The sequence below is a fragment of the Rhinatrema bivittatum genome, chromosome 3, assembly GCF_901001135.1.
Source record: "Rhinatrema bivittatum chromosome 3, aRhiBiv1.1, whole genome shotgun sequence".
Classification (NCBI taxonomy): Eukaryota; Metazoa; Chordata; class Amphibia; order Gymnophiona; family Rhinatrematidae; genus Rhinatrema; species Rhinatrema bivittatum.
In genome coordinates, this window is record NC_042617.1 from 396401255 (window position 1) to 396415546 (window position 14292).

Consider the following 14292-nt stretch of genomic DNA (forward strand, 5'->3'; position numbering starts at 1 on the left):
TTATTTATTTATTTATTTATGTATAATTTATTGATTTTATATACCATCATTGTTGGGGACCATCACAATCATTCACATAATTACAATATCATCAAATAAAACAACAAATGTATAAATGAATAAATTATTAGCAAATAAATAAATTAGGATAGGTGGTAACTAAGATCCAAAGGAAAGGTGTTATGTTAGTAATACATAAAACAGAAATAAAATCAAGTACAATAAGTCATAATTAAAAAAAAAAGAATAAAATCAGGAAAGGCACTTGATAAAAGGGAGATTATTGTGTCATAATTTTATAACTGTTATGTTGGATCCTAATAAGCCTTTTTAAATAGCAAAGTATTAACTTCCTTTCTAAAGGACTTTAAATCTGATTGTAGTCTCAATTCTACTGGCAGAGCATTCCATATTTTAGTGCCTGCCAATGAGAGGGATCAGTCTCTTACCTGACAAAGGTGGGCCAATTGAACTGAAGGAATATTAAATATACCTTTATTTGTGGGTCGTAGATTGCATTATGGGGCATGAAGGCGAATGGTGGCATTTAGCCAGTCTGTTTGCTCTCCGTAGATAATTCTATGTAGTATGCATAGGATTTTGTAGTCGATCCAGTACTTTATAGCTAGCCAGTGTAAGGATATTAATGTCAGTGTTATATGGTCACATTTCTTTGTGCCTGTTAGAATTCTGGCCACCGTGTTTTATAGAATTTGTAGTGGTCGAATTGAGGATAATGGAAGGCCAAGTAGGAGAGAATTGCAGTAATCTGTATTTGAAAGTATCAAGAGTTGTAGTACCATTCTAAAATCAGAGTGGTTTAGAAGTGGTTTCAATAGTTTAAGAGTTAAGAGTTGATTGTAACCTTCTTTGAGTTTGATAGAAATGTATTTTTTGAAATTGCCTCTAGATCACGGGTGTGAGTTACAAGATTTTTTTCAGCTGATTGATCTTCTAATTTTAGTGGAGGTAGCCTCTACTTATGTGGATAAGTATTTATCTGGCTCTGTGATGGGCAGTAAATGGACATTTTGGGGAGGAGTTACTTATCCAGTTGACGTAGTCAGTTAAGTACATAAGACTTGACATACGGGGTCAGCTCAAAGGTCCATCAAGCCCAGCATCTTGTTTCCAAAAGTGGCCAATCCAGATCATAAGAACCTGGCAGGATCCCAAGGAGTAGATAGATTCCAAGCTGCTTATCCCAAGAATAATCAGTGGAGTTCTGCAGATCTACCTTAATAATAGTTATCAGGGTAAAGAGGTAGGACTTGCAATAAATAATAAAAACAAAGTATGTGAAATATAACAGAGAATTATTAAAGCTGACAAAGATGAGAACATAGAAAATTGACAGCATAATACAGGACAAGTAAATACATTTTCCTCCAGGAAATTGTCTAAGCCTTCTTTAAATGCAGCTACACTAATAGCTTTCACCAGAAATATCTGGTAAAGTTACCAGTTAAGTTAACTAGATAAGGCCTGGATTCATCATTCATCACAGAATTATGAATCCAGTGAAAACGGGGGCTGGGGGAGGCAAAGGGGGGGGGGCAGGCCTGTGAAAGCCCGCAGCCTTCACACCACTGCGGTATCTTCACTGCCGGCTTTCGCACCGAATAGCGCCACCATGAAAGGTGGCGCTATTCGGTGCGCTACTGGTGACAATAATGTTAGTAATTTTAGTAACATTATTGCCGCCAGCGAAGACATCGCCCTCGTCACCCCGAATCCTCCCCTTGCCGCCCCGACTCCGCCCTGACTCCACCCTGAATCGAATTTGCTTGCTAACACACGCGAAAAGGGCTTTTTCATATGCGATTGAGGCTTATCCCATGCGATACGGCCGTATCGCGTGCAATAAGTCTTTAGAAAGTAAACCCGTAAGTTAGCTGGATAAGATTTATGATCAATTAGTGATTTAATCAGGAATATTCAGCAGCATAGCCGTGCTACTGAATATTCCTTGTAAGTTAGCTGAATAAGTCTTAGCTGGTTAACTTACTTAGATATTCATTTATAAATCTCTATTTCTTTATGTCTAAGAGTAACTATATAGGAAGTGAATAAAACATATTATTTTCTTATATTTACAAGGGATCAGAGTAAAGAGGCAGGACTTGCAATAAATAATAAAAAACAAAAATTGTGAAATATAACAGAGAATTATTAAAGCTGACAAGTGTGAGAACATTGATAATTGACAGCATGATATAGGACAAGAAAATACATTTTCCACCTACAATAATTAAAAGGACTGCTCTGGGAAAGAACATATTTTCCAACCTGAAAGAGAGTACTTGTGGATATAATTGAAGAATGTTCTATTGTCTATGGCAACCTGAATTAATATAACACTAAAAATATGCTATTTATGGACCAATAATGCATTTATTCTGAAATAGTGCACTTAATGACATGTTCAATTATAATGAAAAACACTAGTCAATACTTGCTGTATTTTCTTGATAAATAGCTCTAATGAAGCATAACCAGCTTTAGGCCTGATTTACTAAATAACTCTAGTTCAAATGAAGAAAAGTAAACAAGCATAAAATGTGAAACACTGACATCAGCAAGCTGATATAGAATTGTGACATAATGTATGCCCCTGATGACATCATTAGTAACTAAAATGACTTTTTTCATGTTAATGTGTAATGTAGATTTGCAGTATTCTCTGTACTGTAGCTGACTGCTGCAATAGGATTATACTGGATTGATTTGCATGTTTTGAGTGAAGTGTGAAGCTGGTGAGGAGAATAAGGTTCTGCTTTTATCAATAATAAATGACTGCATTTCCAAATGGGAATTTTTAATTTACAGCCTATCCTACAAGCCTGCCTTTAGTTACAGACTTATTAATTTAAAATTGTTTAGAAAAAAGGCAAAATACATATCTAATGGATATTCAAATTACCATAACAGTTCTGCTGTATTCTCATAACAGGACTTTAGGACATTCAATTAAATCATGAAGTCGGATGCTATAGCTAAGAAATGTGTATGACTGGCCTCCATTATAAAGGCTTCAGTAGTCTGTAGCAAAGTGTTCGATATAAAATTATAGGTAGATCCAGGTAAAATAAAAACAACATACACACACAACACATACATACACACACAACACACACATACACACACAACTCCCCAAACAACTGCTATTTTGTTGTACAGCAAGGGAATAAATGCTTATCTTTGAAGTCCACAAAGGAAATGTTTAGCAATATTGAGACCAAGGACCTAAAACAGGCCTCTGCACGTACTGAGCTATGCACCTGCATAAGCAGACATGTTCCAATTAGGACTCAAGGGGTGATAGAGAAGGGAGGAAGGAGTGTTGATGGAGGGGCACCTACTGTATATCTTAATTGAGCACAGTAGTTTAAGTGTTGCTGTTGCTGCTGCTGAGCTGGAGGATACGGTGCTTGCTGCAGTAGAAGGGAGACTGGAAAAATCCTGCTTGCTTCTCTGAACAAAAGCTTTTCAATCTCATCTATTTCCCCAATGGCTTTTTTAGAGTTTGGCAGTTGCCATCTCTTTTCAATGACTGCTACAGATGTTGAATTATATTTCCAGGTGGTAGTGATGCAATAATTTACAGTGCATATTGATGTATTGTGACATAGAATGCCACTCTCTGTAAACTAAAGCCCTAAGGAGTAGATAATCAAACTATCCTCAGTACAGGCAAAACCAATGAATAGGTTTTACCCATCAGGTTTGCCAAAATTATCAAAGCAAAACTACGCAGGTAGTTTTGCTTTGTTTGTTACCCACACAAATATGCACTTCATTTTTTCATGGAAAGGGTTTTCTGTTTCCCGTGTGGCCTTTATTTTATGTACTATGGCAGTGCCATAAGCAATACTGCTATACTGACGCAACTTCTTTCTGTATAGTGTTTTAATATTGCATGATTCACTGCTGTTGAAAATGTAGATTCTGCAATAACATGTGAGACTGACTCAGCAATGGCAAACTATGTGTTTGTCATCCAATTATTCGCTGGTCTTTGCTTAAGGTATGCTCTTTACTCCTGTTATATCTCTTAGATATGTATTTATTTATTTATTTATATTCCTGAAGAGTTTGTTACTGGCCTGAAAAATATACTTTAATAGGGAAAAAAATGCTTTCTTGAAATGTCCCACTTCCTTATGCTACAAACTGACAGAGGACAAATGACACTAGGCACTAGACAAGCAGCTGGCAGTATCAGCTATACTACCAAAAGTCAATCAGTCTGAGAGAGATATTTCCAAATACTTTCCTTACTTCTCCATAAATATTTCCTTACTTCTCCATAAAAACTTTTAAGAATAAACTTTATCTTACAAATGCATTCAGTGGGGTAGATTTTTTAAAACAGCGAGATCGCGTACTTTTGTTTGCGCAGCAGGCGCAAACAAAAGTACGCTGGATTTTATAAGATACGCACATAGCCGCGCGTATCCTCTAAAATCCTGGATCGGTGCGCGCAAGGCTGCCGATTTTGGGCAGCCGGCGCGTGCCGAGCCGCGCAGCCTCCCTCCATTCCCTCCGAGGCCGCTCCGAAATCGGAGCGGCCTCAGAGGGAACTCTCTTTCGCACTCCCCTCACCTTCCCCTCCCTTCCTCTACCTAACCCACCCCCCCGGCCCTATCTAAACTCCCCCCTTACCTTTGTCCGTAGATTTACGCCTGCGAGAAGCAGATGTAAATCTACACGCGCCAGCAGACTGCTGGCGCGCCGTCCTCCAACCCGGGGGCTGGTCCGGAGGCCTGGACCACGCCCCCGGGCCGGCACCATGCCCCCGGTCCCACCTCCAAAACGCCGTGCCCCGCCCCCGAAACGCAGCGTAATCGGGTCCCGCCCCCGACACGCCCCCTTCCAAAAACCCCTGGACCTACGCGCGTCCCTGGGCTCTGCGCGTGCCAGCAACCTATGGAAAATAGGCTCGCTGGCGAGCAAGGCTTTTAAAATCCGCCCGAGTGTGTGCATGTATAATCATTACGGAGAAGGCAGATCAGTCCACTGCAGGTCAAAGTGACAAATTCTTATTTACCAGGCAGAGAAAGTGCAAGTCTGAGCTTGACTCTTGTGCACACTGTCAAGGAAATATCTTCCCTCTTCTACTTCCCATACACATTGACAATTTGTGTTTACTGTTTATACTTTGCCAGCATGGGTGGGCACTGATTGTGCGGTGGATGGACGCTGACCAAGGGCACTGGGTATTGTGGGTAATAGATATTATTTACTAGAAAGAAATCAAATGTTTAGCTCAAGAATAGTGCTTCAAATTGCCATCAAATTTGATTGGATCTAGGCAAAATCTACTAGATAAGGTTTTATGGATTTCTTTAGCAGATTTGTAAATAATCCAATTTTTCCAATGAACTACCAAACCTCTTTGAAATCCACTAGTTTGAGTTCAACTTCAAATCGTTTACACATTTCTAAAGATGTTTCGGATAGTAGGACATGAATCACAGGAAGCAAAAAGGAAGGACAAGAAAATATGAGAATGTTCAGGAAGGGGCCGACTATATTCTACAGAGATAACTAGAACTCCATTGCATTCTTAAGGCATTCAGTGCTTGAAGATGTATACATTGTGTTTACAAAACCTTGTGTTCTACTGAATTCCAATAAAATATTAATCTTTTCAGATCACAGCAAAAACGTTCTTAAAATACAAAAAATAAACACATAAAATTTAAAACAATAATTATATTTTGAAATAATAAAACTCATAAGTTTCCCTAAAAAGCAATCCGAAACTGCAAATAGTTGACATTCTCCCTCATCATAACTGGTAACACTTTCTGCAGTGTAGGACCAGCAAAGGCAAATAATCTACTTTTTGTAACCTGAAGTCTTTAATTTCTAAAAGAAGAAATTGAAATTAGCTTTTGGTTGGAGAAACACAGTTGACTGGATGTAGAATGTAAGATTATAAGATCTGAAAGACTATGGGTACCCTCACAATCAACCACTTTATGTACTATAGCCAGTATCTTAAACTTTAACCGTTGGTTTACTTGGAAGTAATCCTCTCATGATACCCAGGCTCTGTAACTACTCTTGCCACAGCATTTTGCAAGAGTTGTAAAACTCACAACATTTTTTTAAGTAGCCCTATAAATGGGCAGTTACATCAGTCTAACAGGATTATTTTTCAAAATGCGATGGGCCATTATCACGCGCATTAGGGCCTTATCGCATGTACATGATAATGACCGCGTGATGATAAAATTGTAATTAAGGAAAGGGGAGGGGTTTGGGTGGATTTAAAAAATGTTGGGCCCGGTTGCGCTACGGGTGATAATGTTTTACGCATTATTGCTGGCAGTAGCGCTGGAAATAACTACACCTTTTGCAGGGGCACTATGGGTGCGATAGTGTGTGCTGCATCTGCAACCATGGTGGGCAAAAATGTATCACTGCAATGCAGCCGGGTGCACGCTATCACCCCGCCACTGCTCTTATGGTCATGGCTCTTCATTCCCCTATATTTACAGTGGAATGAAAAATCTAGGCCTAAGTGACTTAAGATTAATGCCTGTATAATTGTCCTAAACTCTTCTTTTGGAATATTATGTTTTAATTGGCATACTAATGATATTTAAAATGGCAGTCCTGGCTATCCTCTTTATCTGCGACTATAAAGTTAGTCTTGAATCCAAATCTGAGATCTCTTACTTCATCTAATAGGAGTACCCTAATCCCATTAAACTTCAAACATATCTCATTAACAGTCACCATCATTCTTCTCCCCAGCCATAATGCTTCTGTTTTCTGCAGGTTCAGAAGTAAACTATAAGTAGACATTCAATGGGCTGCACACATATGACTTTGTTTATCAATGATTAATCTTTCATTTCAGAAGAGAATATACAATATCTATTGTAAATTAAAGACACTTTGTATTTGTAATAGCTCTCCAGTGCTATTTTAACATTTTTCATTTGTGAAACATTAAGTAGTTGAAATTCACTTGAAGAAACAATGATTAAAGAAATAGGCTTATAAAAAAATTCATTATGCCAATTTAAATTAGCAAAAGAAAAATAGTCGTATTATATAAATATTCAATAATGGACTAAACAATTTACAATAATAAATGTGCAAAGCATTAAAATATAATGCACTAGAAAATTGAATAAATTTCTTTCACTGCATCAGCATATTTCATATTACAGTGCAGTCCTCTTAAATGAGTGCATGCTAAAGTATATTCAGCCATCTGTAATTAATTATTTTTTTTGCAGCCCACTTCAAACGAGCTGAGAAATCTCTGGAAGATCCATGGAAGTCATAGAACATTAAGGGTCTGTATGCTAAGCCATATTAGAAATGGCATAATAATTTGATTTAAATTGGGATTTAACATCTGATTTACTATAATTGTGATAAGCAGAATATGGCATTGTTATAATTGCCATGTTAAAGGCAGTGTGGCTGTGGCAAAGCTGATCTTTGGCTCAAAGTAAAAAGGAAACTTCTCCCTTCTAGATTGGAAACTCACTCTTATGTTTTTATTTTTTAACTTCTGTTTCAGTTTGTTTAATATTTATTTCAATTCAGTTCATTTGCTGAACCAAAATAAACTAAAACTTAAAAAAAAAAAAAGCTCCCTGACCCTTTCCACAGATGTCTCCAGGATAGAAAGAGGCAGGAATGACTCCGAGTTGCTCCTGCCCAGCCAGGTCCAGACCTACAATGGTGCATGTTGGTTTTGCAACTGTGACAGGTTCTTTTACAGTGGTGCCAGTCACAAGGTCAACTGACTGGTGGCATTATACAACCAGAACCCATTCTCTGCCCTTTCTAGGTAGGAGATTCCTATGGAAGAGCTATTGAAGGATTGTGGGAATGGTAAGAGGATCAGATATGCTGGAAAATAATGAGTGCTACTTGCTAGTGCACACTACTAACCGAAACAAAATATCCTAAGAGTTTTTAATTTTTTTTAATAATTCCCTTTATATTTCAGCTATACCAAACCAAACAAAAAATAGACTCATTATCACATTCTAGCAATTCAGCAATTTTGATAACATCTTCTTGCAGTGTCTTAAAGATGCTTAAATTCAATGCATACACCATTGATCTGGGTACATAGGAATGAAATAATCATTGACTGAGTTGTGGACAAGGCAAGTATTGAATATTAGGGATGTGCAAAGCCTGAACCTTTGGTTCGAGCTTCGTTTTCAGCCCACTGTGGTAAATATTGTATTTCCCGCAGTTCAGGCATTTGAAATTTGGGTGGACCCGAATTTCAGGTTAGTGCGCACTAAGGGCCTCATTTTCTAAAGTATCGCAGGCCTGCGATACTTTAGGGAATGAGGGGCGGGGGGCCGAAACGGGGGGCAGGCCTGCACTAGCCAGCAGCGATCGCACCGTCGTGGTGAGATCGCTGCCGGTTTCGCACCCAATAGTGCCACCATAGAAGGTGTAGCTATTGGGCACGAACTCAGACGTGAAAAGGGCCTTACCTTTTCTTCGTCCGCGGCGTCTTCGCGGAGTCGGCCCCGGTGACGCCCCAACTCCTCCTCTTCCGGGGCCGACTCTGCCCCCATTTTGGTATTGCACGTGATAAAGGACCGTGCAATCAGGATGGAAAATGAGGCCCTAACAGGGTTAAAGCATGCTAACATTTTAACTTTAGCGCGCACTAACCCGAAAACAAATTTTTCACGAAATTTTGGGAAAAATCTGTTTGGGTTTTGGGGTCCCTGGACCAAGAGGAATTAGGCAATTTTGTTGAAATTGCCTAATTCGTCCTAAACAAATGCACATCCCTATTGAATATGCTCTGTCTTCAGTAGCAAATCTGAAATTTTGAAGCTAAGAAATGTAATGTTTGACTACTTTTTGAGAAATCTTCTATATTACCCATGTACCCCTTAGTGCAATCCGTAGTGCTAGACCTATTTAAAAATTTTGCAAACGGATGTCTCTCTTTGTTAACAGTCATGTTAATATGTTTGTAACCTTTCCATGTTTGTAAACCGTTATGATGGCTTTATAATGAAGCCGAATGACGGTATATAAAACCTGATAAATAAATAAAAATAAATAAATGTAAGGCTTAATCAGCTCAGTTCTTCTCCACTCTTCTTATTTTGTAGTTCACTTTCCAGTATGTTCATTCCCCATGGCATACCAATCAAAATGTCACACAATCCTTGCCCACCAATTATCATATCTCTCTGTCTTTCTCCCCTCAATCTTTTTAATCTTTCATACTCCAATTGATATCCTCCTCTCTCACAATCTCTTCTCAGTCCTTTATCTTGCTAAGTCATCCCCTCACTCTTTGACTCCCTCCTCCTCTTCCCCATGAGGCTTGTTCACACTTTCTCCCATGTTGTCTCCTTGTAATCCAGGGTTCAAAATATGTATGTATTTGGGAATTTTATACTTACTTTGTTGGCATGCTACCCTGGTTGGCAGCAGTGAATGAAAGCAGGTTGCTCAGCAGCATTGGCTGCTGCTGCAATGAACCACAGAGGGAAAGATCAGTGGAAAGATGGCATGTGGTTGGGAAGGAAGCCCTGGAAAAGGACTGCATTGGTGGTATTTACAAAAGCAATGGTAATGGGGAAATTATCATATTCTTCCCACCTTATGATCCTCCATCATATCCTCCCCAGAATTTCTCTTTCATCCCCCCCATCACTCATCCAGCAGGATGAAAGCAGTGCTTGCTTCATGATGTGTCTGCTACCTCCTCTTTCTCTAAGAAGTTTGATTACACAGTGCTTGCAGGTCCCAGAAAACTATTGGGACCTCTGAGTTCAAACTTCAGAGCAAAGCCTAAGGAAAAGCAGACACTGCATAAATTGCTGCTGTCTTCCTGCTGGCAGGAAGGAGGAACGTCAAGCAAGGACTTCCCATGGGCACACCCGTGTGCTGCTGTGCTACAGTACACCAGTTAATAAGCACTGATCTAACTGATTGGTTCAAAAATGGCTTCTTATACACTCAATCAAAGTTTACATGAGTAATATAAATTAGACATTACATGGAAGTGAAATTATTTCTTACCTTAAACTAGGCAAAATAAGTCCTAATGATTTGTAAAGTACTGCTCCAAGGACATACACAGTAGATTCATCTAGTTCTAAAAAATGAATTATGAGAAATAAGTTAAACATGCAAATCAACAATTTTCCTAATGCAGAATATTTTTCATATTCATAACTGAGACAGTGCTATCATTGACCATTCCTTCTTAGATGTTCACAATATAAAGTGCTTGTAATCCAAATGTATGTACAAGGAGTTTAAGTGAGTTGTTCCAGGTCAGACTGAGAGTAGTGGTAGTAGTAGTAGACATTGAACTTCAATATCCATGGCTTGTATATTTGGGTTATAACCACTGAAGTAAATTTACTGTAGTATATAACCTTACTTATAAGAGACTTCTTTTATTGATATTTATTTGGAAAACAAATTATGGCTAATTCAAACCTCTGTACAAAATAAAACCCACCATACTGTTTAAGTTTCAAATAAATAAGGCATATAATAATGCTACCCCTATATCATGCAAAAAGTATGAAGGCAGTTGAGCGACTTGGCTCTTTAGCTGGATAAACTTATCTGGCTAACTAGCAGGGTATATTCAGTGGAATGGTCATACTGCTGAATATACCATGCTATCATAAAGTTAGCCAGATATGGTTTTTCTGGCTAACTTTAGGACAGCTCAACAGCACGATAAGAGTTAGCTGGTTAACTCATATGGCTAGTTCTGCTCCTCCTTGAAATGCCTCTCACCCACCCCCGGAGCACCCCTGACTTATGCGACCAGAATTTAATCAGATAAGCCTCTCAATATGCTGGTTTTGATATTTAGACAGATACGTTTTCAGTTATTCATCTAAATGGCTTTTGAATATCAGCCTCTGAACTTTTAAGATGTTGCATTTGAAACATTTTAATCTCCTATTTCAAACTATCCAAAACTCTTGAGAAGAGTGCATTTTAGAATTTGTCCTAAATTATCCAAAACATAATGGTGCATAACTGACTCATCCTGTCAGGGTGATATTATTTATATAATGCACAAACATTTGTCCATAGTGAAAAACTTACAGATTAATATTCAGGAAAAAAAAGCTATATCATACAGTCTCACCTTCTTTAATTTTCATGATGAAACAGAACACCAAAGGGTGACATGGTCCCCAATAGGGGTGTGCATTCGTTTTGAACTTAAATGGAAAATGCAACTTATTTTTTTTTTTAACTTAAAAAAATGATGAGGCGTAAACGATCGGATTTCCAACTTATTCAACATAGCTATGTTGAATACGTTGGAAATCGCGATTGTTGATCTAAATAAAAATTTAAACCCCTCACCCTCCTTAATCCCCCCCCCCAAGACTTACCAAAACTCCCCAAGCTGGCCAAAAGTTCCGTGAGGGTCCGGGAGCGGACACGTGGGGAATCACGTGACGTCCGCATCACTCCGACGTGACGCCGACGTCACGTGGTCCATTGCGGTTCCGCTCCCGGACCCCTCGTTGGACCCAAACGGCACTTTTGGCCAGCTTGGAGGGGCCTCCTGACCCCCCCAAGCTGGCCAAAAGTGCCTTTTGGGCCCAACGAGGGTTCCGGGAGCGAACCCGAGGGGAATCACGTGATGCCGCGTCACTCCGACGTGACGCCGACGTCACATGCTCCTTGCAAAGGAGTTCAGGAATGGCGTCCTGACCCCGCTGGACCACAGGGAGTTTTGGTAAGTCTTGGGGGGGGCGGGATTAAGGCGGGTGACGGGTTTAAATTTTTATTTGCACATATGGACATAGACTCAACTTATGGAATTCTCCATATGTCCATATTGACCGCAAATGGGACCCCCTTTCGACTTATGGACTTATGAACTTAAACTTTTGGTCTGCACATCCCTAGTCCCCAATTATTTTGTTTGACATTATTTATTTATTTATTTGAAATACTTATAGCCTGTCTATACTAACCCAGGCATGCTAGGGGGGTTACAATCAACCTTAAACATACTGCAGTGCTCCTCCTAGGCAGTCAATTCATCAAATATGGCTTTTCAAAAGGTCAAATATATTTTTTATACAGCCCTGGCTGTTGTGTATGTCTCATTATAGTGGATTTCTGCTACTATGTATGATGCTGACAGGGGTGCAATATGGACCAATTCATCTGAGAATGTGTGTAAGATAAGTGGTGTCCATTTCAGACTTGGGGTCATTTACTAAACTGTATTAGGTGTTTACCATGTGGCAAAGGCAAGAACATGCAGTATTTTAAATAGCACACTTTATTTTCTCCCCAATAATGCAAAAATGGTAATGAGTTGCTTTGCATGCTATATTATGTAAATAAAATAATGTGGCTTGCCTGAAAATTTGCAAGCTGTGTTATTTTCAGGAACATTAGGTACAGCTCTAGAGCCCATCCCGATGCTCCCAGAGAATGAGTTAAAAGGCCCGAGTGTCTCAAAGTGTGTCAAACCCCCCCCACCCCCATCCCCTCACATGTGATAGGGGCATAAGTATAAAACCATCCAGCTGGTGCCATTTTTACTGAGATGGCACAAGACCTTGAGCATAGGGGAACTCTGAGCCCCACTAGACCACCAAGGATTGGAAGGTATGGTTGAAAAGGGACAAGGTTAGGGAAGAAGGGGAAGAGGCATGTGCCGTGACTATTTCTGGGTTTTTTTTATTTCCTCAACAGGGGCCACCTCAAGAGGTGGCAGTGGCGGGATGGGGGAGGGGGTGTCTCACAAGCACACCATGGGTTTTGTCACATTTTGGAATGGTAATTAAGGCCATTTAAACCTTTTAACAAGATGGCGACCCCAGTGTGTAAGGCCAGCATTACATGGAATTCTTATGGGGCTACTAACCTGTGATATTTTTTCCAAGTGGTATTTTACCACCAGGGAGAATACCTCAGGGGTTTACTGAACTGCAGTACTTGGTATTGCAGCTTAGTAAATCCTGTGGTGTTCTCTCCCTCTGGGGAAAATACCACAGCTTAGTAAATGATTCCTCTTCGTTTTCTGTCATGGAGATTGAGAAATTATCGAGCTACTCCAATATTCTCAAAAGCTAGATGAGTGGTTCAGTGGTAGTGCTATTCACTGCCATGCAGATAACCTGGATTTGATTCCTTGATGAGATTCTCTGCTTCCTGGCTCAGCTGGGATAGGAATGCCTTGGTTGAATTTAGGGCCCATGATTGCAGTGCTCTTGAAGGAGCTCCTGATGTATGGCTCACAGATGAAGATTTTCACCACTATGACTACCTAGAGTTGGGAGGGGAAATTAAATAGGAGGAAATATTCCATGGTAGCACTGAATGAAGGCTCATGGCAACATAGCCTGATAAACACTTGCTCCAATTAAACTGGAAGTCTACCAAAAGCAATTTCCAGGTCAAAAAATGACTTAAAATTAGGGAAGGTAATTTTGAAGGGGACATCTAAGGATAAAGCAGCCCTTTAGAAAAATATTGTGACCAATAAGTACATAAAGTTACATGCATGCACATTACATATGCACATAAGGGGGAAGTGCTCTGGGGATGGAGTTTGGGTGGGATTGGGACTTAATCCACATACTTTTTGATGTTTAGAGTATGTGCGTTAGGGATGTGCACGTGTTTAATTCATATTTGGATTTTAGTGCTCTGTGTTTTTTTTTTACTATGCATTAAAACAATTTTAAGAAGCCAGGTAGGGCACGTGAACATGCATGAATGCATGCCTAGAGGTGGAAAAGATGTAGGTCAGCTCCAAGACTGGCACACATAATCACAGATTTTACACAGGCCACTGAGAGAGAGAAAGAGAGAACCTCTCTATAGAGTTAGTCTGCCACTCTATGTATATGTACCACTCTAGAGGGACACTTTGAATCAGGATGGGTTTTAGGGAGGTGGTTTGGGGTTATGGGATGTTGTTTACAGAAACATTCAGAGGTATTCATAGTAAGATTGACATCACTAAAAAATTATAGCCCTTATAAGTGATGAAAAGGAATAGATTTGTACAAAGCAGTTAGCATTGCAAGTTAGAAATCAACTCTTCTTGTTAGACTTTTCATCACTTATAAGGACTAAAATTATTTTCTGATGTCAATTTTACTATGAATACCTCTGAATGTGTCTGTAACAACACCCCCCTAACCCCAACCCACCTCCCGAAAACCCACCCCCACTCAAAGTGCCCTCTAGAGTGGTATATATAGAGAGAGTGACAGACTGACTCTTTACAGAGGTTCTCTCTCTCTCTCTTTCTCTTTCCTG

General features: G+C 39.5%; 1 protein-coding gene across 1 annotated transcript in view; it reads right to left on the bottom strand.

Moving 5' to 3' along the window:
• Nucleotides 1-14292, bottom strand: part of ADGRB3 (adhesion G protein-coupled receptor B3) — a 1794610-nt gene that overhangs the window by 813555 nt on the left and 966763 nt on the right. The window contains exon 13 of the mRNA XM_029595665.1: nt 10045-10120. Coding sequence (XP_029451525.1) covers nt 10045-10120 — 76 coding nt within the window. The remainder of the gene's footprint in view (nt 1-10044; nt 10121-14292) is intronic.